General features: G+C 37.6%; 2 protein-coding genes across 4 annotated transcripts in view; both read left to right on the top strand.

Annotated features, from left to right (window-relative positions):
- Positions 1–19,274, top strand: part of pla2r1 (phospholipase A2 receptor 1) — a 36,232-nt gene extending 16,958 nt beyond the window's left edge. For both annotated transcript variants that reach the window (XM_041794383.1, XM_041794392.1), the window contains 13 exons: positions 587–651; positions 2,431–2,525; positions 2,603–2,739; positions 3,803–3,920; positions 4,070–4,209; positions 5,956–6,097; positions 6,650–6,885; positions 12,139–12,313; positions 12,411–12,545; positions 14,731–14,853; positions 14,943–15,119; positions 18,143–18,178; positions 18,399–19,274. In XM_041794383.1, the coding sequence (XP_041650317.1) occupies positions 587–651; positions 2,431–2,525; positions 2,603–2,739; positions 3,803–3,920; positions 4,070–4,209; positions 5,956–6,097; positions 6,650–6,885; positions 12,139–12,313; positions 12,411–12,545; positions 14,731–14,853; positions 14,943–15,119; positions 18,143–18,178; positions 18,399–18,616 (1,797 nt within the window). In that variant the 3' untranslated portion in view covers positions 18,617–19,274. The remainder of the gene's footprint in view (positions 1–586; positions 652–2,430; positions 2,526–2,602; positions 2,740–3,802; positions 3,921–4,069; positions 4,210–5,955; positions 6,098–6,649; positions 6,886–12,138; positions 12,314–12,410; positions 12,546–14,730; positions 14,854–14,942; positions 15,120–18,142; positions 18,179–18,398) is intronic.
- A 2,240-nt stretch (positions 19,275–21,514) lies between these two features.
- Positions 21,515–24,389, top strand: part of ly75 (lymphocyte antigen 75) — a 43,734-nt gene continuing 40,859 nt past the window's right edge. For both annotated transcript variants that reach the window (XM_041794364.1, XM_041794372.1), the window contains exon 1: positions 21,515–21,774. In XM_041794364.1, coding sequence (XP_041650298.1) covers positions 21,672–21,774 — 103 coding nt within the window. In that variant the 5' untranslated portion in view covers positions 21,515–21,671. The remainder of the gene's footprint in view (positions 21,775–24,389) is intronic.

The raw sequence follows: 24,389 nt of genomic DNA, 5'->3' as shown, positions 1-24,389 counted from the left end.
ATTCATATTCATTTCAAATATGTTTTTTTCTAAACATAGTTAGGTTTTTGCAAACACTGGTTATATGTCTTCCTTGAGCAAGTTCTCCTATTGTCCAGTGTAACGACCAGGAGGTAAGGAGTATCCTCTGCCTGTTTCAGTGGGAATGAGCTCTTTAAATACAGGAGTTTATGTAGGCGAGTCAAAGTAATGAACTCTGCTTCTTCGAAAGTCTCACTTAGCCAATTCTTGTTTAAAAACTGCATTTACAACTATAAACTCCACCCACATGCTTGTTTCTTATCCAAACTCAAGTGTTCACAAACACTGACAAAGCATAAATGCACCTCATATATGCACTTCAAGGCTTGAGTGCTTCCAAACAGAGGGACCAAGAAAAAGGCGGTATTTTGGGCAGCAGCCTCTTTGGACAACACAAAAGAAGCCCCTTGTGTAGTTGAAGCTTGTCGGGGGATAAAGGGAACAAAACAAGGCACTAAAAGAGGAAAAAGACCAAAGAGAGTGCCTGAATGGTTGAAAAGCCAGAAGCAGACTGGATTTGAAAGTAACTTCTTTTTCTCTGTTCCTTTTTGCTGTGTCTCTTCAGCTCTCCCTCGGCCCGACTGACTGGTGGATCGGCCTCTCTATCCCGCAACCTGGAGAGGAGGTCAGGTGTGTGTGTGTTTTGTGAGTTATAAAATGTTACTGTTGCTGTGACTACTTCTGTAAGAGCAGTCCACACTTCATTTGATATCTTTAGTTAAGAGATGTTCATGTAGTCACAGTTAGACCTGAGAAATATAGGAAAAATGTGTGAGATAGCATAGTATCATATCGCAGTGACAATATAAAATGAGGTAAATACAAATTTAAGAAAGCTTAGTGGCTATAGCAGCCTTTCCCAAACGTCAGCAGGGGCCCAGTTTGAGGTCCGAATATCTTCTGGGAAATCTTCAGTCAATCACAACATGGGACTCACAGTATTTGCCTCATTATTTTTATTTCATAAACAGAAGATTTCTAATGAGAATGCCTCATTTTAAAGACATCAGAAGAAACTGTTGGCACAGTCATTACGTACAATTAACAATCCATCAGTGTTTTTTTTATATCAATCTTTTAAAATGTACATCCATCAACCCGTTTCTAGTAAAATTAATGTAGCATAGTTGAATGCTTGATGGACCATCACCAGTTAACCAGTCAAACCATGACACCCACTTTGTACATCAGACACAATAAATATTGAAAAGGTGTCATGTAAACTAAATCATCTGGCTGTGTTTTGTTACTTCTTTGATTTAAAAAAGCCTACTAACATGTAATCAAGTACTTGCTGTTCATTAAAAAAAAAAGTGTGTTTATAGTTTTAATATGTGGTAAAGGGCCTCCCGCAGCCCACCTGCTGTACCTACTAGTAGGCCCACCCCACACTTCAGGAGGTACTGGGCTATAGCTAGGAAGTTTTTTGTCCATCTGTTGTTCTTCTCATTTTACACATAAGCTGTCCATGCATTGTTTTTTTACCTAAATCTAAAAAAAATGATAATTTTTGTCAGTTACAAATCAGCAGCATTAAATCAAAGAGTAGCTGTGGGCCTGTAAAATATTCATTAGAATGCATCAAAATGGTGTGACAACATCAACATTATGTCCAGACATCCTTCCAATGGCTGAGTTACACACCTTTAGTTAGGAAGCACTACCTTAAATGAAATCATTTGTATACATTTTAATACCATGAATTCAGATTTTAAAATGTGTTAATTGCCAGTTCTTATGTCCTGATAATGATGAAATTGCTGTTCTTTATTCTGTTGTATTCCATTTCGAAAGTGCAACTGGCTTGTGTATATTCGCTGTGCTTGAATGTAGTTTTTTGGCAGTTTAATTTGTATTAGTTTTGGAGCTTTGGGGATATGAACTGCCTTGCAACTGTACTTTTTTGCAGATAGTGCTACTGCTGTTTCATACTTATTTGAACATCCACTGCAATTTGGGACATTTCTGATGTGTTTTTAACATGTTTTTTTTTTTTTTTTCTTTTTACAATTTTTTAAGTTTAATTTTCAGTTATATTTAGTTATAGTTGGTTAGTTAGTAAGTTCGTAATATGTTTTGCTGTGTTGTACATCAGTACTATAACAATTAAGCTCTGTATGGTATGGTATGGTCTGGTATGGTAGTGTCTGGTCTGGTAGGGTATGGTAGGGTATGGTATGGTATGGTATGGTATGGTATGGTAGTGTCTGGTCTGGTCTGGTAGGGTATGGTCTGGTCTGGTCTGGTCTGGTAGGGTAGGGTAGGGTATGGTATGTGGGGTGAGATGGGATGGTAAGGGATAGTATGGCATGGCATGGGATGGGATGGGATGGTATTGTGTCATATTGCATCATATGGTATGATATCGTATCGTAGGATTGCCATATGTAATTGTGCCTTTGCCTGCAGGTGGAGCGACCACACAGATGTTGACTTTCAGAACTGGGCGGAGGGAAGTGACCCAAGAAAAGCTGGGTTATGCGTCACCATGTCGTCTTCAACAGGTGAAGCAGTGCACATGCAGAAACACAAAATACATGTTTGCCTGCATATGCTCTAATGAGATGAGGTTTTCCTGCAGGGAGATGGTCGACCAGTAAGTGTGGTGATCTCCACGGATATGTGTGCAAGAGAAAGACGGTGTCTGTGGTGGAGACTCCCAGGGAGCCACACTACATCGGACGATGTCCAGACAAGTGGCTCTACTTTGGTCACAAGGTTAGACACACACTGAAACATGGTAGCACATGCTGACTATGTTTAAAATCACAGCCTCTCCGACTCTTCTGCCCACACCAGTGGACTTCTCTGTAGAGCAGTGGTTATCAACTGGTCAGGCATCAGGAGCCACCACCAGCTTTTTATAAGAAATCATGAACCAATGTTTTGAAAATGTCCAACATCTTAAATTCATTCATAAAAATATTGCAGTTTGACTTTAAATGGAAAAAAACACCTGGTTAAACAAAGAGAGGATATGCTAAACATGTTTAAAAACCCACCATTCCAGAATGGCATTCATGCATGCATTTTCTTTAAATGTATTATTCCAAACAGCAGGGAAATTTGATAATTTATTGAGGAATTTTCTTAATATCCTGAGAAAAAACAGCTTTGGGTCCTGGAGGCCAGGAAATAAATAGTTGAAACCTTGAGACAAGGAGCTAAAGACTCAAAAACCAAAAAAAGAAAGCATGGATATACTGGAAACAGCTTCACAACCCACCAATTGAGAACCACTGCTGCTGAGGACTATTTAATGAGCTCATCAGTGCACTAAAAATCCCTCTTAGACTGTGCCAATAGCCTCGTAGTTATGTTTTTATGCCCCATGTGCAAAAACTATTGTCCTGGAGGCAGATGGTCCAGGTACATATCCTTCCCGGGGTTCCTTCCCTGCATGTCTCTCCCCTCTCTCTTTCTCAAAGCTTTTTTCAGATTTTGATGATTATGCCCCTGCTATGTGACACTGTGACTATGAACATTGCAGAGGTGTACAATGCAAAATGATTCACAGTAGGTGCAGTTTTTTGCCTGGCTGTTAGGACCAGAAAGCCTTGTAGCAGCGTCTAAACTCGAACAGGAATCCCCTTATTTTTTCCCATTTGATGCATTTTGGATGGTTGATAGAAAACTGATAGGAGACTGAGAGAGATGAGAGAAGTTTTTGACTCTTTACCACTCAAAACAAGAGCCTTAATGGTAACAAGAAAATAATTAGTGTTTTACGAGTGATACTGATGTATTGTGTTGAATTTTCATTGTAATTGTGTGTCAACAGTGTCTCCTGCTTCACCTCGTTGATAACCCAAAGGAGGGAAAGAGCTGGAAAGATGCTCATTCCATCTGCACGTCATTCGAAGGTTCGCTGATCGCTATAGAAGATGAGATAGAACAAGGTAGAGGCAAAGTGAAGCAATTTCATTCACAATCAGACAAAGTCACGTTTCAGCCAGCTCATCTCTGGCTGTGTGTGTCTCCCTGTCAGATATGAATACTGCCTTGGTTTGTCGTTTTATTTATCATTATGTCGCCATTGTTTCTGCAGCCTACATCACTATGTTGCTGCAGGGGAGCTCTGTAGGTGTGTGGATTGGTCTGTCGAATGACGACACACTGAGATGGACCAATGGAAAAACAGTGAGCTACACCAACTGGTCTCCAGTTGAACCAAAGAGCTACATCACTGTAAGTTTCTCTAAACAGTAAAGATTTATCCACAGCTGCACACTCAAGAATGTGTTTGTATTTGTATATAAAAATTTGTATATAAAAGTGGAATAACACAGGCAATGGTTTAGATCAGCTGGTAGAGCAGGAGCCCAGGTATAAAGATTAGAGTCTTCTACGTAATGGTCATTGGATTGATTCCTAATCAAGTGTCTTTCCCATTCTCTCTTCTCATATTTCTTGTCTGTCTTCAGATATCCCATCATAAGAAGGGCAAAAAAGCCCCAAAATAATCTTTAAACAAATAAAGAAGGGTAACATTTAGATAATCACCTTCCCCTTATCTGCAAAGGTTCTGATCAGTTTAAAGCTATAAAACAGGATCCAAGCTTTAAATTTGTTCATTCAAAAGAAGAAATAAAGATTATGAAATGGGTTCAGATCCTATAATACAGATTTGTTTTTGTTGTGCAGATAAAACCACCAGTTTATATTGTTCAAAACTTGACAAGTGAAAAAATCTGGAAATTACTGGAACAAAATGTGGTAAAACTTTTAAAATGATCAAGAAACATTTTACCAAGCTGTTGATACTTTATCTTATCACTTTCTATTTGAATGCTGTATTGCTACAATACTATAGTCAATAATTTAGACTTTATTGTCATGAAGAAAATGAATGGTTCAGTTTTTATTACATGGATTTATTAATAGATTAAATAGCTTTTGATATCAAACATAAAAAATGGAATTTAAAACCCTTATTTTATCTTTTGGTTTGTGTGGTGTGGGGCCCCCTGTGGCCAAAAAAACACAGCCTGAAGTTTCTGGTAGTCTCACTGGTAATCCCCCAATTGGTAATCTCTAACATGTTCTATATGGACACCCTAAGATAAATCTACAGAGCGTTATGTAAAGTATTTAGTGGTGTAAGGATGCTGTCTGAAATGCTTAGATGGACAATGTCAGCTAGTCAAGGAAGGAAAATAACAGTGAAGAAATTATTTTCATTATCTAAAATGAAAAACAGTTAACTGAGCCATATAGCGTACTACATCCATAGGTTTCCAAGGATTTGTTCTGAGCTTGGGTTAAAGACCCTTTGCCTATTTTGATCCCTGGACCTGGAATAACTTGCAGAGTACATCTGAAAAATCTTGTCCCACCGGATCATTTAAAACTATGTTAAAAGGCCATCTAACTGAAAAATGTGACAGCTTCTTATAGCTGGTTTTATCCTTTTCTTTCTCATGTTTATGTATTTTTATGTTTTTGTAACTGGTGTGCTGTCTTGGCCAGGTCTCCCTCAAAAACGAGATCATAATCCTAAGGAACTACCTGGTTAAATTAAAGTTATTTGAATAGAAAATATTATAAATGTTTTTTGGTAATGTAACCAACATGTTACTTAAGTGAGCTCAGGGTACATCCAGAGTCCCACCTGTTTAAACACAGAATCTCTTAAGTTCAGACCAATGATTAGAAAAAAAAAAAGATTCTTTCCTGTCTTTCTTTTTTTCCATACAAATTATAAACTAACAGGAAAAAAAACCAATAAAGATCAAGGCATTAATTATACAAAGATTGTCAGGTAATTGCAGGTAGTAATAAAATACACTCTAGTCTGGACAAACCAATAACACCATATCACAGCACAAATACTAGTTTCTGGTTAAATGAAAAGCTGACTAGAAATGTTAACCAGTTTGATGTTATGGGTGGTCATGTGTCTGTGTATTGATGTGTACTTCACTGACCCTTCAGGAGGAGGAGTGGCTCAGTGGATTTGTGGGAGAGACGACGTGCACAGTTCTATCCAACAATCACAACTTCCACCTGACAGGGAAGTGGTACGATGAGAGGTGTGATGAGAGCAGCTATGGATTTGTTTGTCAAAAACCTCAAGGTAAGAGTCCCTCAGTGTCTTTATCTTTGTTTTGATTCTGTCATCTCTTTTATTCCCTCTTTTGGTGTTTTTGGGCGCATCCATCCTCCTTTTGCTCTCAGACCACTCCATATTTCTGATCCTTTAAAATACATTATTATTTTACATGTTAAAGGTGATATTTCTAAGTCAGGTGTATCATTAATAAAGGTGACTATCTACTACTTTTATGTATTGCTATTGTATAACTGAGGTGACAGCTGAAAAATTTGCATGGACCTATAGAGTCAGTATCACCAGTTGAATTAAAAAATCAGTCAGGTAGAGTCTGGTGTCTAAATGTGATAGCTTAATTTATAAGATCTATTTTAGAACTTCTATATTAAGGTGGAAAAGTCACATATGGCTTTTAAGTGCCGAAAATGTCAAACTTTTCCCATTGATTGCTGTAACTGACAGCTCATTATCAATACATTATTCTCACAGTAACTCAAACACTAATTAAAAAATGTCCCCTAGTGTCTTATCATCCACCATCAGTCTTCTCTTTGCATTTTCTTCCTCTTATTACAGATATTTCCAAACCTCCTGCCCACTCTTCTCAGCTCCCCCTGCCTGACAACATTGAGTACAGGAGCCGCACCTACAAGGTTGTGTCTGGCAACATGAGCTGGTACGACGCCATGCATATGTGCATAGAGAGCGACTCTGACCTAGTGAGCATTACAGACGCATACCACCAGGCTTTCCTCACTGTCCTCGTCAACAGATTGGCAGTCCCCCACTGGATCGGACTCTACAGTCAAGACGTATGTATCCTCTCATACAACATGATCTACACCCCTGCACTGAATGCTATACACCTGAGTTAGAGAGGCGGAATGTGTTTTCTGTGCATTTCTTAATTCTTGCAAAGAAACAAAGATCTTACTTGTAGGTTTGATAGCTGCTCTCTTTTCTTGTAAGCCTGTTCAGTAGTCCCAGGTAGGTTGCCAATCATCCCATATTAGCCAGGACATTCTGTGTTTTGATTTGTTTTTGTTTGTCCAGGGGAGGCAGCCTCTTGTCCTGTATACTGACCTTTCCTGCCAGCAATCACTACTCAACACTTAACTGATGCTAAATTTGATCATCTGACATTTTGCCCCTTAAGGGAAGGTTTTTCTCACCACCATGACGGGGCTAAATACTTCTAGTGCTATGCTCATGATGAATAGAACTGCTCTCACGAGAGAGTACAGTTTAGACCTGCCCTCTTTCTAAAGTATCTTGAGATAACATCTGTTATCTCAAAGATTGATTGATAGATTAATTGATATTTAGTAGTCTGTCATGTTAAACGGCCATCAAGTGTCACCAAGACATGCACGTCTTGGCCCAGACATGGCTTGATTTTCAGTTTGGTTTGCATGTTAATAAATCAGGGCTTTCAGACTGTCTGTGTGAGTGCCGTGTTTCATGTGCCTGATGCTGAATCTAGAGTATAGAGGGCTTGCCTGATGTTTCTGTGAACAGCCCGCAGTTGTCAGCCATAATAGATAGGAAAACAATTGATAGAAAGACATCTTTACCTTTTTTTGACAGATATGTACATCCACATCAGTAGAGTATGTTTGCAGTCTATTTCTTGAAGATCCAGATTAGGTCTTTTAATAAAATTGTTCTCTAAACTTCCTTTATTAGTGAATCTTTCTGTTTCCACTCTGGTAGAACCTGCCTGTCACAGGCAAGATAAACACAGTACAAGTATGCTTCTAGTTTGTGCTTTCCAAAATAAAAGCCCTGTTAAGCATTTCCTCAGAGAAACCCCCCTGATTGTACTAAATGCTTTTAATCTGAATTTTCCCACCTCAGTCCAGCTATACAATGAATCAACCCACTTGTCGAAAGATTTATTGTTAACCTCATGAAGAAAGAAAGGCCTGTGACCGCAGGGAGATGCAGCCAACATGCAGCACACCCATGCCTGGAATGAAAGCCATAACCCTTCTCTGGTGCATCAGATATACCAACAGCATCAAAATCACTGAAATAGGTTCCTTTTATGGCTGGTGGTGTTTGTGGTGCACGTGTTTGGATAGAAATATGGATAAATTGACCAAAAATAAGACGTTGTAGCTGCAACACGTGACGGTAATCGTAGAAGACATGGGTTAAGCCTGCCAGCAGTGACTCATTAAAAGCCGGCTGTACTTTATTCCAGCAGGAATTTGTAATAGGCCACAGAGGTGAGCATTTCCAAACACGGCATGCTGATACAGAACAAAAAAGCTATAAGCAATAGTGGTGCATTTTTAGGAAAATACTAATTCAAGCTGACAAAGGCAGTAAGAATTATCCATAAAAACTGAGCTTGATGAGTTAGGCCTCACGTATTTCAAATCAATCTTTTGCCCTTTTTATTTTAAGGACTCCAACCTGCAATTTATCTTACCATTTAACATTAAGTTTCATTTGAGTGGTTCTCTAAGTAGAGTCTAAGGAGGTCAATAAGTGGCTAAAGGGGTGGCTATCCCAATTAAATCACGGGATTATTAATTTTCCCACTATAATGAGTTCCTCTTAAAGTAATACTGACAGAATGTGACACTTGATCGTGGTTTCATTCATTTCCTGTAAAATAAATATCTAAACTGACAATCCACCTAACTCCATCTGCTCATAATTTTTGAGGTCTTTATGGGAGAAAACAAGGTTTGAACCTACATAATAATATGGTTTGCTCAGGACAAACCACTGCTGTGGCACTGAGCTAGAATATTTATCATTTTATCCCTTAATTGTTACAGAAAAAGTTGGCCACCTTACTCTCAGGCTTGAATGGGCCAAACATGCATGAGATGCATTTAAAAACTAGTAGCTTGAATGTTCTTTCCTTTTTTTGCATTGTTAATGCATGTCATCCAAATCTTAAAACTGCCAAGTTGGCTCATTTTTTGTATAAAATTTTAAGAATAGCAGAATCATTTGATCAAGTTTGCCCTTCATTTTTCATTTAAGGACTCTATTTCTTTTAGTTTTTTCCCCATTTTTTCTTTTATTACAAATTGAAAGCAATGACAGAAAGTCATGCAGGAGAGAGGTGATGACAAGTAGCAAAGGGCAAAAGGTCTGATTTTTGCTGTTACAGAAGGGCGCCCGCTGGTGGCTGCTTACAGTAATTTCACCTGCCTGAAGGGTTTTTCTCTTGGCCTTTTACCCAAGTAGACTCCATAGGCGTGTGCTTTCCTAGCAGACACTTGGAGTTTTACCATAGGGATGCAAGTATCGCTGGGTCACCATGGGCCGTCTTAGTCATAGAGAGAAACAAACATTCAAAGGAAGGGAACTGAGTCATTTTCTGTCACTCTGCCTGTTCATGTTTGATTTCTGTTCAATGAATCACTGACAATTTTTTTCTTTAGCTTTTAATTCCAACATTAACACAGTCATTCCCTTAGTCTAATACTGACAAAGACCTACTCTAGTATTTGTGTTAGAATTTAGTAACTAATGAGCCTTTTATGGTGCTTGAATATTTGCCCTGGATTACTTAGTGTGTCTCACGCCTAGTGAATCATTAGTCTTAATTTCCGGTCAGAAGTATTCAACTCCTTCTTTGAGGTGTGGGACAGATATTCTCTTTTCTGAAAGAGCTCAAATAATTTTAATGTGAGATTTAGGTTTTGTTCCACATTATTCCAAATGAGGACAACATCGAGCATACGGATAATAGTTGGGAAGCGGTATTTTTGAGTAAACTGGGTGAAGAGCTCTTGATGTTTGCTTGAATCTCTTATAGATTAGTCTGGGGTTTTAGCTTTTATTTTAGTAGTACAGCTGAAGACAGACTGGAAATATGCAGACTAAGAGTCAGGGAAGACATGCACCAAAAGGCACCAGGATTAGGATTCAATCCTTCAATCAGTGCATCTACACTACCAGCTGTCCTAAACAGGCAGAGCCCAGATTTAACTTGCAATACCAGAACCAATTAGAAAATATCTTAAACATGATATATAATACCTCTTTTCCACAGTCCCATCACAGTCTTCAGATAATAGTGTGTTGTCATTGTTGCATTCCTCTTCTTGTTTTTACAAAAAAAAACCCTAGTGGAGGCACACTCACCCCCCATTTTTAGTTTTAATAAAATAGCCTTTCCTTGTTAGTTAAAGATATAAAAATGACTTTATTCGTTAGTTCCTAAATATATATGTTCCCTGTATTAAAACATGGCAAACATGAAGTGTGGGGTGGAGATAGCCTTGTGGTTAAGCTGTACCAACTTCAGCTCAACTTCAACGTTATTGTTCCCTAAGGAAATTTGCTTTGCAGCAAGATAAAAAAAAAAATTAACATGAGAAACACAAATTCAGATAAAACACTGAAATGCATAAATACAAAGTACATTTTAAGTCAACTGAAGGCAAAATCATCATTGAAAGAAGTCTTCAGACATCTGTTTTAAAGTTAAAGTGCATCTTATTTGTTTGTTTGGTTTTTTAATTTAGTTGTATAATGGCTTGAGAAAAGGAAGAATTTTTCATCTCCTTTTCATCTCCTGCCAGAGGGTTCAGAGCTCATATTCAACATGAAGAGGACGATGAACATGATGATGTCCTGAGCCTTAGATTTTACCCTCTTGTAAAAAGCTGTAGAAAAGAGATAGATCAGGTAATTTCTTGGAACCTTAACAGTGTGTTCTAACCTCTTTTTAATCTCCTAATGAGAGACTACCAAACCAAGAGATAATGGCAATGGTCACTGCTGTTACCTTTTTTTTTTTTTTAACTGTTTATAGCTGGGAATGCTTCACAGTGTCTCCTTTAATCGTTGTTAAAAGTGGTGGATTTAAGTTTCTTTTAAAACTAATGCGCATGTCTTTAAATTATGTGAAATTTAGGTTTAAACTGAATAAAATCATCCACCACTGCTCCAGGTGCTGTGTCCTCCACCTGCAACAGAATCCCTATGACTGTATCGTCCACAAATTTCAGAATGTGTCTTCCTGGTTTGGAACTTTTGCAGTCGTCAGTGTACAGGATATAAAAAACTGTTGAGAGGACACAAGCCTGTCGGGAGCCAGTGGAGAAGATCACATCAGGCAGAAAGCAGTTCACTCTGACAAACTGGGATCATCCAACAATGCCAGGACACAAGTTAGAATTAGATCATTATTTAGAGGTTTAAAGTATGGGGCTGAATTGTGTTAAAAGCCGAAGTTGAATCTAAAAACAGTAAATGTGCATGAGTAGCTGGGCCTTCAGGGTGTTTGAAAACAAAGTTAAGAAGAGTTAAAACTGCGTCATCAACCCCTTTTTCGATCCTATATATGAATTTATAACTAGTGAAGTCAGGGCCACAGGTCTGTAATCACTGATACATTTAGGGGACTTGACTTTGCCCGCTGGAACAATTGTTAATTTTTATCCACAGTGCAGGAACCCTCAGCTTCTCTAAGGAGTGCTTAATGCTACATGTACATGTACAAGGTCAAGCCTGTGGCTCGTTTACCTCATGTCATTCCTCTCTCATCCCTGTCCCTGACCCTACCAACATTCCTCCTCTATCAATTAAGGCATAAAAATGTCCCAAATAAATTTAAAAAGGTGAAAAACACATTTCAAGTGACCTATTAGTTATGAAGGAAATTGTGAAAAAGTGTCATAATTTCAACCAGCTTTCCCTACCTCATAGGGAGGTCTTAAACAGTGAACAATATGGCAGAGTAGAAGCTATTACAAGCAAAGAATTTGAAAGAGATGAAAAAAATATTTTGTAGGGGTAAAAGTAGCCAGAGTTCAGCTTAAGTAGCAGTGTCCATAGAAAGATGTCATGCAGATTGTTTTGGACCATTTTGCATCTTTAATCTTTCGTGTCTGTTGAACAATCAACAATTTTCATGACTTTAGTATTAAGTATTAGTGTTTGTCCTGAATTCATGATTATTAAAGTGCTGTGATCAGTGATTTCTGTGATTAATATCTAAGGCTGCAGTAATTTTACTGTTTTGTGTATTTGTCCACCCTCCACAAGTGTAGCTTCTGGACTGATACTTTGGTGTCTGTGCTTCTTAACAGAGTGGCATCAACTATCAGTGGACAGATGGCAGTGACACCGTGTACACACACTGGGATTCAACCGATAATGACTTTGTGAACGGAGAGTGTGTGTACATGGATGTGAGCGGAGGCTGGCGTAGAGCTGACTGTGAAACTCCGCTGTCTGGAGCCCTGTGTCATATCCCCCCTCCAAGTCAGTGCTGCTTCAGACAAAATCAAAGTTCTAAATATTTTATCTTTTCAGCTGTTTGATCACATTCATGTTTGCTTCTTCTTGCTCTCTCTCACAGGCAGCAAACCATTTGTCTCATATGAATTTGTGTGTCCCTCCACATGGGTGAAATTTCGACATGGCTGTTACAACTTTGAGCCGGTGGTGCAGAAACTGACATTTGAGGAAGCCAGAGAGCACTGCAGACAGAGAGGTAAGGATTCATATGAGTTATTAGGACTATCCCTTACAGTTTTTCCCTTAAAGTCTTGAAGTGGACTGAACACAGTAAAAGCAGTAACCTACTGACATGTTGTTAGAATAATCTGAGAGGTATGCATTCAGCTATTAAATCTCAACAAAAACACAAGTTAGGTTACAACTGCTACTCAAAACCAGCTCATTAAGTCAGTGAGTGTGCCCAGAATATAAAGACAGAATATAGAATATATCACCAATTTTCCCCCAAAGAAAAGCAAACTGAACAGGGGAGTGAGATCTACATTAACCCACATTTACCACCATTGCTCTGGTAAAATCATACATTAGAAAAAGTTACAGCATGGCTAAATATAAATAAAATAGTATACAATATAAACAAAAATATACAACAGAAAAATACCACAAGAATTGTATGTATGTGGCTCCTTTTATTTGTTGGTTTTTAATTTAACATTCTAAATTATGGTTGTGAATAACCTACAACATGAAGAATTGGCTCCTGCATTTATTTCATTTCCTAGATGGATTAAATACTCCCCCTACAGGCCAACATGGAGAAGCTGCTCAGCCTAGGGTTTCTTCTGAGGTTAGTTTCACCTGTGAAGTTTAGCCTCAGGCCTTATCAGAGGTGGAAAGTAACTAATTACATTTACTCAAATAACTGTTATTAAGGGTTTTTTTTTGGGGGGGGGGGGGGCTGACTTTATCATAAAAGTGTGACTTTACCTAAACAACCTGGTTGGAGATCTATATTTTCATGTGGTTATTGTCAATAAGGAAAGATCATATTTTACTGTACAACTCCTCAGTAGCTACTAGGGCTGTACAATTTGGGAAAATAATCTATTTGGGTCTTTTTTCCCCCAGTATTGTAATTCTAGCTATTATTTCTTAAGTTCTTAATCTTATGTATTTTCAATAAATATAAGCATACACCATTCTACATTATAACACAATATTACATAGATTTAACATAAACTGTAACTGTAGGCCAAGCCTTAGGATGAAATTAGGTGATGGATGAATCAATATGAAATACGTATCTTTTTGTATCTACTTTAATTGCATTAATTAAGTCATCATGAGTCGTGCTAGGGTAGGCAGAAAGGGGAGGCAGAGTATTCGCCCAGTCTGGCAGGGGTGAGTGCTAGCCCTAGTAAGGGCACCTCACCCTATCTCTGCCTACCCCACCCTCTTGCTAAGCCTGGGTCTGTTGAAGGTGGCAATGCTGGCTGGCCATGTTGTAGGGTAGATAAGAAGAAAATTACCTTTGTGTTGGGATGGTGGGCAGTGAGAGCAAGCATGGAGGGCAGTGGCTCTGGGATGCTGGAGATCACTGTTCAGCCTTCTAGAGGTGTGGGTCTAATTGGACAAAAAAAAAACAATGAAGGGGGTTCCAACCTGACAACCTTGGTGAGGTATTGGCTGCTTGCTGCCTATCTGTCAGCATGGTTGACTTGCGGAGGAAAATTGAAAGGATTTACCGGGGTTTAGGGACTTATACTTTCTGTAGAGCACAAGTATCTTGTGTTTGCTTCAAAAAATCAAGAGTAGATTGATTTGTTGAACTTAACAGCCTTGTGAGCAATCAACATGACAACACGACAAAGCTCAGTCAAACAGCTGTGAGGCAAACATCAGTACATGTGAAAGAAAAAAATAATGTAAAAGTCACTAACAGGTAGGGTGGAACAATTTGGGAAAAAAAATGATTATTTTAATCATATTTTCATATTCTATATGAGTTGATGTATTGAGGAGAGTTATCATTTTTATGTAATTCCCTTTTGTATTAAGAAAAATGTCTGAAAAATTAAGGAAAGTAGGATTTATTGTAAACTATTCTAAAAGACTGACACTTAAATGTTTGCATGGAGTGTAGATAACAGCACCTCTGCTGTAATATGATATTTAAACACACATTTCAGCTTGCCATTCAATATAAATTTGGAAAAATTGCCCAGCCTCAGTATTTGCTAAGAACTTAAAGTGAACTTTCATTAATTACCCTTTACTTTTCTGCATGTTGCTGATACCTAAGCTAAGCTAAACCAAGCTAAGCTAAGAGTAGCTCTTCATCTTACCCTCAGAAGTAAAATGAATAAGTATTTTTCCGCTTAAGCCTCTCTGTTACTCCACTATAGTTTTGAGCTTGTTTTACCGCTGTCACTTTCCAGTCAACACATCAGATGTCCTAACCATCGAGAGTGAGGTGGAGAACCGGTTTGTTCTTGAGCAGCTCTGGTCGTTGGGATACCGTCACCAGTCTGTGTGGTTGGGGATGTACTTCAACATAGACAGTAAGTAAGAATTCATCTCATTCTGTACTCATTGGAAAATGATTTTTCCTGTAGTCTGATTTAGTTATATATCTGCTTCTGCTTTGTAGCTGACTCTTTGTCCTGGGTGGACGGTTCAGCTATGGACTACACCAGCTGGCCTAACAAGGCCCCAGACTCCAAGCTGCTGACTGCAGACGCCTGTGTCACGACCAGAGTGGTTGATGGTTTGTGGCACTTGTTACAGTGTGATGAGCGACTCGGCTTCATCTGCAAAACCATCTCTGGTAAGATGAGTCTGAATGAATATCCGATACGCTATCTCAAATTTATACTACATATTGGAAATTTTTTTAACCTTTTACAGGTATTTACCAAAAATCTATTCCTATGTTCTATAAAACAAAGCCAAGAGGTTTGAATGAAAAATTTTGAATTTTCAAAGATTAAGCATAAAGATTGTGTTTTATTTAAAAGATGGATGATACATAAAATCGTGTATTTCTCTGTTGCATGGCATTTTGCTCATGCTAGAGTAATGTTAAAGATGCAAAATGTTGGATTTGACGATAGCCAACATGCTGATATTGCCAAACTAGCTTTTTGCTGATAATGATACCGATGTACGTGTGGTTCTACTGAAGACTCTACAAACCTAATGCCTCACCTTCTAAAATGAAGCACTGTGGTGCATTCGTAGAACCTGGCAATATGTATGGCTGATTTATCAGCTGTAAATACTGGCAAAAATGTTCTTATCTGCTGATATACAATCCAGTGCAATACAATATAAGACAAGAACTTTATTAATCCCCGAAGGGAAATTCAATATAGTATACATAGTTAGCTAAATAAATAACAAAATAAAACTAAAAACTAAAAATAAATAAAACTAAATAACATAGTACATAGTTAACTTTTTAAGATTTTACTTACCAATACAGATATATTGCATTACTAATTAATGAATGGTGTGTCTTTGTAAATAAGATAACAAGAGTACGGTCTTGTTATCTTGTTATCTATAGATATTGTTTATTATGAATTGACCTTATACAAAAACATTGATTGATCTAATACTAAGCACACTGTTTCCCAGTGTGCAAAAGCCAAACCTTATATAAATAAACTTTCACTTGACTTAAAAACTTAAGGGCACCTTGGATGCTGATTTGTGGACCTCTTCAGGAGTGGCATTAAGTTTGAGAGTACACAGGAGTAAATATAATCTATTTACACATTCTACAGTAGGGCTATTCAATTACAAATTCAACTGGGCCAAATTTTAAAATCAAGAAATATAGCCGGGCCAGACATGTTCGGCGCCCAGTAAGCAGCTGGTAAAGTCCAATTTTGGACCAACACATATCAGTTTATTGAAAAATGTGTGCTTTTTATTCATATTCTCCCTTTTAAGTTTGGCATTTTGTCATTTGTGCATAAAACCTAAACAACAGAGCTGTATTTGAACATAACCTGAGGTAGTATATACTTTTTTTCACTTGAATAAAAATGAAATAAATAGAATGAAAAAAATAAAATAAAATTCTGTAAATAATAATTTTGGTCACATCTTACCCAGGCATATCTTAAAGTGCAAAGAAACTAAATTTGCACAATTGTAGCTACAATTGAACAGGACAGGTTTTATACTCGGTATCTTGGGGTTACTTCTGTCAGCATCACTAGCCATAATTCAGTACAATGCAATGCATTGTAGTTAGACTGATGCTAGGCTATGCAGAGTGAGCATTCACGGTCTGAAATACTGTGTGAATTTATCAAAATTTACAAAACAGGTTGCCCTCTGCATCTCTGGCATGACCTCAGACTGGGCCACTTGGGGATAGGTTCTTGGCCGCATGTGGCCCCTGGGCCGCTAATTGAATAGGCCTGTTCTACAGTGTATCTCCAGTAGTCGTATCTATTTAACCCATAGCATTAGCTTAAATATGTTGGGCCATCCAACCTTATTCATAGCCACCCAAGTCAGGGGCATGACATAAAATGACTTAATTTAAGTGGTCAAGACATTGTACAAAGGGAATTTTAGGTCTGGAATTGTATTCAAATATCAGTCTGAATAGATTTTATGAAATATAAAGAGTAGCCGTTTTAACTAGTAGCCAATATATTGCTTGAGAAAAATATCACTAGAACTCATAAAGTTAAACTAAACAAAGCATTTTTGTGGAACAAAAAGGAGATGAAAATGAAAACTGATGAATAATCTAAAACCTATGCCTATGAGGAGCATTTATAAAATCAGGCACTGACATTGGACAAGAAGACCTAGTTCACTATCTCTGTTGTAGTTCATCCCAAAGGTGCTCGATGGGGTTGAGTTTAGGGCTCTGTGCAGGCCAGTCAAGTTCTTCCACACTAAACTTATTAAACCGTGTCTTTAAAGTCCTTGATTTGTGCACTGGGGCACAGTCATGTTGGAACAGAAAAGGGCCTTCCCCAAACCATTGCCTCAAAGTTGGAAGCTTAGCATTGCCCAAAATGTCTTGGTATGCTGGAGCATTAAGATTTCCCTTTACTGGAGACAGGCATAGGCCAAACCCTGAAAAACAACCCCACCATGATCCCTCCTCCACTAAACTTTACAGTTAGCCCAATGCAGTGAGGCAGGTAACATTCTCCCGGCACTTGGCATTAGACTTTTTGTTGTGAGGCTTGCATGCAGCTGCTCAGCCATGGTAACCCATTCTGTGAAGCTCCCACTGCACAGTTTTTGTGCTTACATTAATGCAAGTGGGAGTTAAGAAATCTTCAGCTGTGGAGTCAGCAGAGTGCTAGCGACTTTTATGCACTGTGCCTTAGCAATCGTTGGCCCATTCTGTGATTTGACATGGTCTTCTGCTTTGTGGCTGAGTTGCTGTTGTTCCTAAACGCTTCCACTTTCTAATAATATACAGTTGACTGAGGAATATCCAGCAGGGATAAAATTTCACTTATTGCAAAGGAGGCATCCATCACAGTACCACGTTTGGAGTCACTGAGCTTCTCAGAATGACCCATTTAATAGGTGTGGTCAAATACTTTTGTCCATATAGTGTACGTCAACAATGTCTCCACATTTGTCCCTTGATGCAACAAATGTGCTACTAATTAAGGACAACAACAACAACATCTCCAGAATGTCTGTTTATAAGAAACATCCCCACAACCACTGAATAGAGGATCTGCTTGACACAGAAAGTCAGATCTGTAGTAGACGTCTATATCTGTTCTAAAGCCTAGTGGTTTGTTTTCTCAAGATGGTACATGATAAGTATAAATTGAACTTCTCTGTATTGTCTTGCAGAAGAAGTTCCTGAGGTGGAAGTGGAACCAATAACCAGTAAGTGAACATTCAGTCTGACTGGCTTGAAAGCCAGTTAAGCGTTAGCATTTATTTCCACATTATGCATCTATGCATATTTTTAATCACAGCGAGTCAAAAGTATTAGATAAATGAGTTGAGAATGATTGTAGTTTACTAAAAGTAAAGCAATATTTGAGTCCTGTTAGAAATATTCCTCTTTATTAAAACAAAAAACTACCTTGTTGTTGTATTTCAGGTCTACATAGTGGAATAATTGCGGCTGCGGTGCTGGTGGCCGTGCTGATCTTTGCCCTGCTGGCAGGAGCGACGTGGTTCGTATACAAAAGGAATGCTTCACGTTTTCGGAGGCTTCCAACTCTTGGAAACGCTTATTACAGACAAACCAGCTCGCAGGCGACTGACTCGGATGGAAATGTGCTGATCACAGACCTGGAGGCTCACTCAGGGGACTAGCACTTAACTGCTTGTGTTTTTTTAAGGTTTCTCACCGTTTTACCGTCAGGTACGAAAGCCACATGGTACTGTCAAGCTGTGGCGCTGACTCCTCAGGACTGTGGTGAGATAATGAAGGCAAACGGTTCTGTCGGGTTTTTTTCTCCAAGTCATTCAAATGTTTTTAATGAGATGGATGTTTGTGAAGATGTTTTTGGTGGGACACTGAGAGCCTAATTCAGTTTGTACACTAACAAAGTTCTCATAAATGGGGTTGAAGAGGGGTTGATAAAAAAGAGGTATAGGATACTTGATATTTGACATGATGCTGTGGTACGAGGATCTGCTGAATAATTATTGTCATAATGAGTAAGCAAATTGATAAGAACAGTTGAAAATGGAGTGATATTTTTATTTTATCTTATGAGTTTTGACTCCAGAATCAGGAGCTGTTACAGCTGCACATGTGATGCAGCCTTTTTGTCAGTATTACTTTTGCATTATTATTATTTTTTTAAGTATAAATGCTGTAAATTGGTACCAGAAGGAATTTCCCCCTTGTATGTTTGTAACTAACAGAATATTTGACAGGCTTTAACTAAGGATTGTTATATTTGCTAATACAAAGGGTATTTTAGATGTTTTTTTGCACAAAGTAGCTTGTGTTTTAATAAATCAATAAGCCTCAAGTTGCAGTGTCATCCCTGAGTTTTAAATAACATAGCAGCTTACGTGATCCCTCTTAACTTCTCCTTTTGAGATTTTAAAAAACTCAAAGAGCAACAGAGAGCCTGCACTTTGTGGTTTTTACTTCCTCATACTAAGAAATGTAATAACATGCGACCCCTGCATGACCGGTACACTCTAAAGCTTTACAATTTTTATTTGAAAGATCTTTTTTCTTTAAATATAATTTTTAATTTATCTTTTAACATTAAGATGTTCTATCAGAAGCTCAGTCAGGAGCACATATTGTCTGTATGGTGAGTTTGAAGGCCTTTGTATACAAATAACCCCCCCATTAATCGATCCAAACAGGACACAATCCGAACCAATAGATGGCCTTTATATAGGTATCAATGTTTGGCAGCAGCTCACGATGGAAATATGAGAGAGCAAGCAGCTATATCACAGTATCTGACATCAGGGTGTACACTAATTAATAATTCATATCAGCTGCTGTGTTTTACCAAACAAGCACAACTTCCATAGCCTTGTATGTCAGAGGTACATTGCGAGTTTCAGTGGTGAATTCCACTGAAGCTGCTACATGAGAGAAACGCCGCATGCGTCCAATAACTAGTTGACGGAAACAACAGAGTGGGCGTGAAGTGGGAATACGAGAAAATTTCCGGGCTTTCAGGGACTTTAAGGGGAGGGCACAATAGTTAAGTGACACAAAATGCAAAGGCGGAGAAGGAAAACGGCTAACTTCGACTTCAAAATAAAAGCTTTAAATAAAGTTCGCGTTATCAAACGGTTGTCTGTACACAAAAGGGCTTTAACACACCTAGACAACAAAATGAGACACTCTGGTGCAGGGAAGCGAAAATATGTCATGAATGAAAACATAACATTTTTATGACTCTTAAAGTTTTTGTGTTTCTTTTTCATTATTTTATTTGGAACTTGTGATTTACAATTTTTCGAGACATCGGTACATCTTTCACAGAGAAAGTTAAAAAGAATCATTTTACCTGTGAGGTAGAAAACCTTAAGGGTTTATAAATTATGTCATCCGTATATATCCTGACCAGGCACATGAGCAAGAAATAATGCGTATTTTTATATCCGTTGTGGATACACCCCCTTTTACTATTATAAATATCTTTACTGTCATTACAGTTTTTGTTATCATTATCCACATTATTGTAATCCAAGCATTTTATCTTCACCATTTTTATTATTAACATTTTCCTTAGTTTTATTATGATTATCATGTTCATATCATTTTTATCATTGTCATCATCATTATGCCATTATTGCCACCATTATTAATATGATAGTTATGGTCACCATTGTTATTATCATTGTTAATGATATGAAAATTATAATATTGTTATGCTATCATATTATATTAGTGTAAGTATCACAGTTATCGTCACCAGAGTCAATGCAATTTTTGCTTTAACTTGCCCTTGAACCAGGTGTTTCAAAATTAATTTTTCAAGCTTTTTTTGTTTCATGTTTGATATTGCAGGTTTCTTTGTCATTATGCATATTAAGCTCCCAATTCCACCGTAAAATTTGATTTAGGGTTATTTAATAGGAAAATCGTGATTTTGAAATATCTTCAATTTCAAGGTTGTCTTTCAGAAAACTGTTTTAGGGCAGAACTTTTTTCTTAGTAAACAGTTAGTTTATTATCCAGTTTCTCTTCTTAGATAAATATTTTCCTTCTTTTCCTATTTTGCCTTTGGTTTGTGGAATATTCATTGTACTCAAACCAAATTAACCGTTTCGACAGAAATATCCTTAAGTAGGCCAACTATTAGATAATTATATGGTAAAAATTGTAATGTGGTAGTCTGTTTTATTTCAACAACGTGACAATTTCACTTATATTAAGCGTTTATGAAATAATAGTTCGTCAGGAGAATTTTATTTCTATTACCATATGTTAAGCAATATGTTAAATATTTTTTCTTGTTGTGTTTTTTATACTAAATTCATTTTTTTTCTTTCGCAACTTTTTCCTTTTAATTTTAACCAACCCTTTAATTTAGTAAACTCTTCCTTTTTTCACTGAATCTCAGTTACCATTTATATCTCTGCCTTTCAAGACGCAATCAAATTTCCATTTGCTTCTACCGTTAGTTTGTCACGGCCAATTTGCGAAATTTTACTTTGGCAGGTAAACCGGAAGTTTTCTTCTAGTCCCCGGCTCGCGCTTGCTTGATACAGCAGTTGGAGCGGGACCGTTGATAACACAGCTGACAGTTGGGTCAACTGGGTTACTGTATTTATCTGATCACTTTCGCTTTGGAGTTCAGTCATCGACCGTCCTATATTCAGAGGTCAGCTCTCCGGGAGGGCAAATTCTTTATGAATCCAACAAAAAGACTCTGCTGTGACCATGCTGAAATCATCCAGAGCGACACTTTGCCTTTGTTTGTTGACTGTGTTGGAGTCACTTGTTTTGTTGGGGAGTTGTTCACCGGCTAACGTTAACGGATTTGGTAAGTTATTGCCTCAAGGGTGTTGCTTTAATTTCTGCGTCACTTATCATATTGTAACTACGACTGAGCTGGTTGTGCGGTTCACTTTCGATTCAGTCTCATAACTTTTCATAAACGCCTGACACGATATTGACGACAGAAGCTACAAGCGTGCTAGATTCACCACAAATGGAGACAGATATCATCGTAGCTAGGTGTCATGAGTAGTTAGCTAGATAGGAAGTTAGTAGTGTTTCATTGTTCCCATCCCCCCCCCAGTGAGCGTGTTGCCACTCCGTATTCTGACAGGTCTAACAAATTGCAAACTCATCCCTCCCTCCTTCTAGCACCTCAGTGATAAGTCATGAGTTACATTGTACACACCGTATTGGTTTTATACAGGCTAGCTTTTGTTTTTGCTCATTAGTAACACACAACACAAGAGTGGATAGCTGCAGTATTATACAGTGAAGCTGTAACATGACACTGTTTCTATTTTAGAAAGTCAATCCCAGCAGTTTTTCCCGTTTGCTTCATAATATGAACGGTAATCAACTATGAATAATCATTATCGGCTCTTATCCAAATTGTGTTATTTGTTATGCACACCTTTAAAAATACCCCAGAAGAAAATCTCATATCTAGCTCTAAGTGTTTAATACAACATTAGGAATAACAATGTGATTGGAAAGGCTTGATTTATAATTTTTAAATGAAATATAATTAGTCTAGAGGAATGAATACATCTGGTTTATTTGCTCTCCTGTGAAGGTAAACTGAATAGCTTACAGTTGTGGACACAAAACATGTAAAGATGCATTTTTTTAAACACTGATCAACACCTCTAGTCAAAATCTCTTATTTTTCTTACATTTTATGAACTAATCAACAAGTTGTCTTAATAGGGAATATTAGGAAGTCAGTTTGTTAAATTGTTGATGCATCACAACTAGGGTTAGGCATTTAATCGCAAATTAGGTTAAATCGCAGTGTGGCCTGCTGCAATTTACAACAGCTGTACATTTATATTTTGCAGCAGCAAAGATTTAATGCACATTATTCAAACATTTAAGTGTCAGTTTTTTAGAATAGTTTAGTCCTCCTTTTTTGTGTTTTTATGTTTTTCTTGATCAAAACAAGAGACATAAAATGATAATCCCCTTCAATAAGGAATTGATAATAATTTTGCAATATGAGCAAAAATAACTGCAACCACATGTTTTTTAAATTATTCTGCTTTAGTTCATTCTATCTAATATTGATGAAGCTTAGCATTAGTTCACAGAAATTAGCTGATAGCCAACTGATCCCAATTATTGCCTCCCAGCCCCCACAGCCAATCAAAGCTCTTTCCCTCAACACAGCGGTCTATTTAAACATGAGGTTTTTCTCACTATTCCTTGCTTGCATTAATGTTGATGCACCACGCTGCTGCTGCTGTTGCTGCTGCTGGCAAAGCTTAGCCTCCTCCACCCCAGCTGCCTTCTTTATAGCTTGTTGCATACTCATATTCATGTTATTTGGATTAAATGCTTAAAAAATAATTTCATTGTTTTCAATATCCATCGTCATAAATGTATCTGCTTGAACAACGTAAGGAGCATCTTTTGAGCAGAGCCCTCTCTGGCAAGTAAAACTGTGTATCTATTTTACAATGAAATGGTTAAATGTGTGATGAGAGTGTTCCTGACTGAATATAGGTTATAATATAGAATGACTGCTTGAATTTGTTGAAAAATACATAAGATGAGGAACCTAGTAATAATCACATATTAAGTTGGAATCATAATATTGGGGGAAAAAAATCACAATTACATTATTTTTGTAAATAGTTCAGCCCTTATCACAACCATTATATGTTGGGCAATCACCCTCCAGTGAAGTCTGTTTTGGTGCAGTTTTTCAAGGAATGTTTATCCTGTGGCATGATTATCTGTGATTTTCCACAGTTATAACAAGACTAACGGGAAACTACTTCTAGTCCAAATGTTTTCTTTATCCCCTCAGCAATCTCTTGCCGGTTAAAAGAATTAAAAACAAGCTAAAGAATTCAGAGAAGGTCTGCTATTTCTTGACAGTGTTGGTTTGGTCTCCCTGTGTTTTATCTTTAGCTATAGCCTGGTTAAGTTCAAAACATTAATGTTTGAGTAATTTTAATAGTCACACAATTTTTCTTTTTTGTTGTTGACTTCACCCATTAATTTAGTGCATTCAGGAAGTATTCAGACCACTTGCAGCCTGATCATACAGTAGAAAAAAATCTTTTATTCTTATTAACATACACTCAGAACCCTGTACTGACTAAGTGAAAACATATTTTTTTTATTTTTTTGTAAACTTACTTAAAATAAAAAACTGAAATATTCCATTGTCACAAGAATTCTGACCCTTGAAATTTAGCTCAGGTTCCTCCCATTTCTCTTAATCATTGCTGGGAGGTTTCTACACCTTGATTGGAGTCCACCTGTGGTAAATTGAATTAATTGGACATGATTTGGAAAGGCTGATGATGCATATCAAAACAAAAACCAAGCCATGAGGTCAAAGGAACTCCCTGGACAGGAGACAGGATTGTTGCAAGGCACAGATCTAGGGAAGGCCGCAAAATAATCTGCTCATTGTATTTTGCAGGGTGG

This window comes from Cheilinus undulatus, linkage group 1 (assembly GCF_018320785.1).
Source record: "Cheilinus undulatus linkage group 1, ASM1832078v1, whole genome shotgun sequence".
NCBI lineage: Eukaryota > Metazoa > Chordata > Actinopteri > Labriformes > Labridae > Cheilinus > Cheilinus undulatus.
This window is presented reverse-complemented; position numbering and strand designations above follow the sequence as displayed.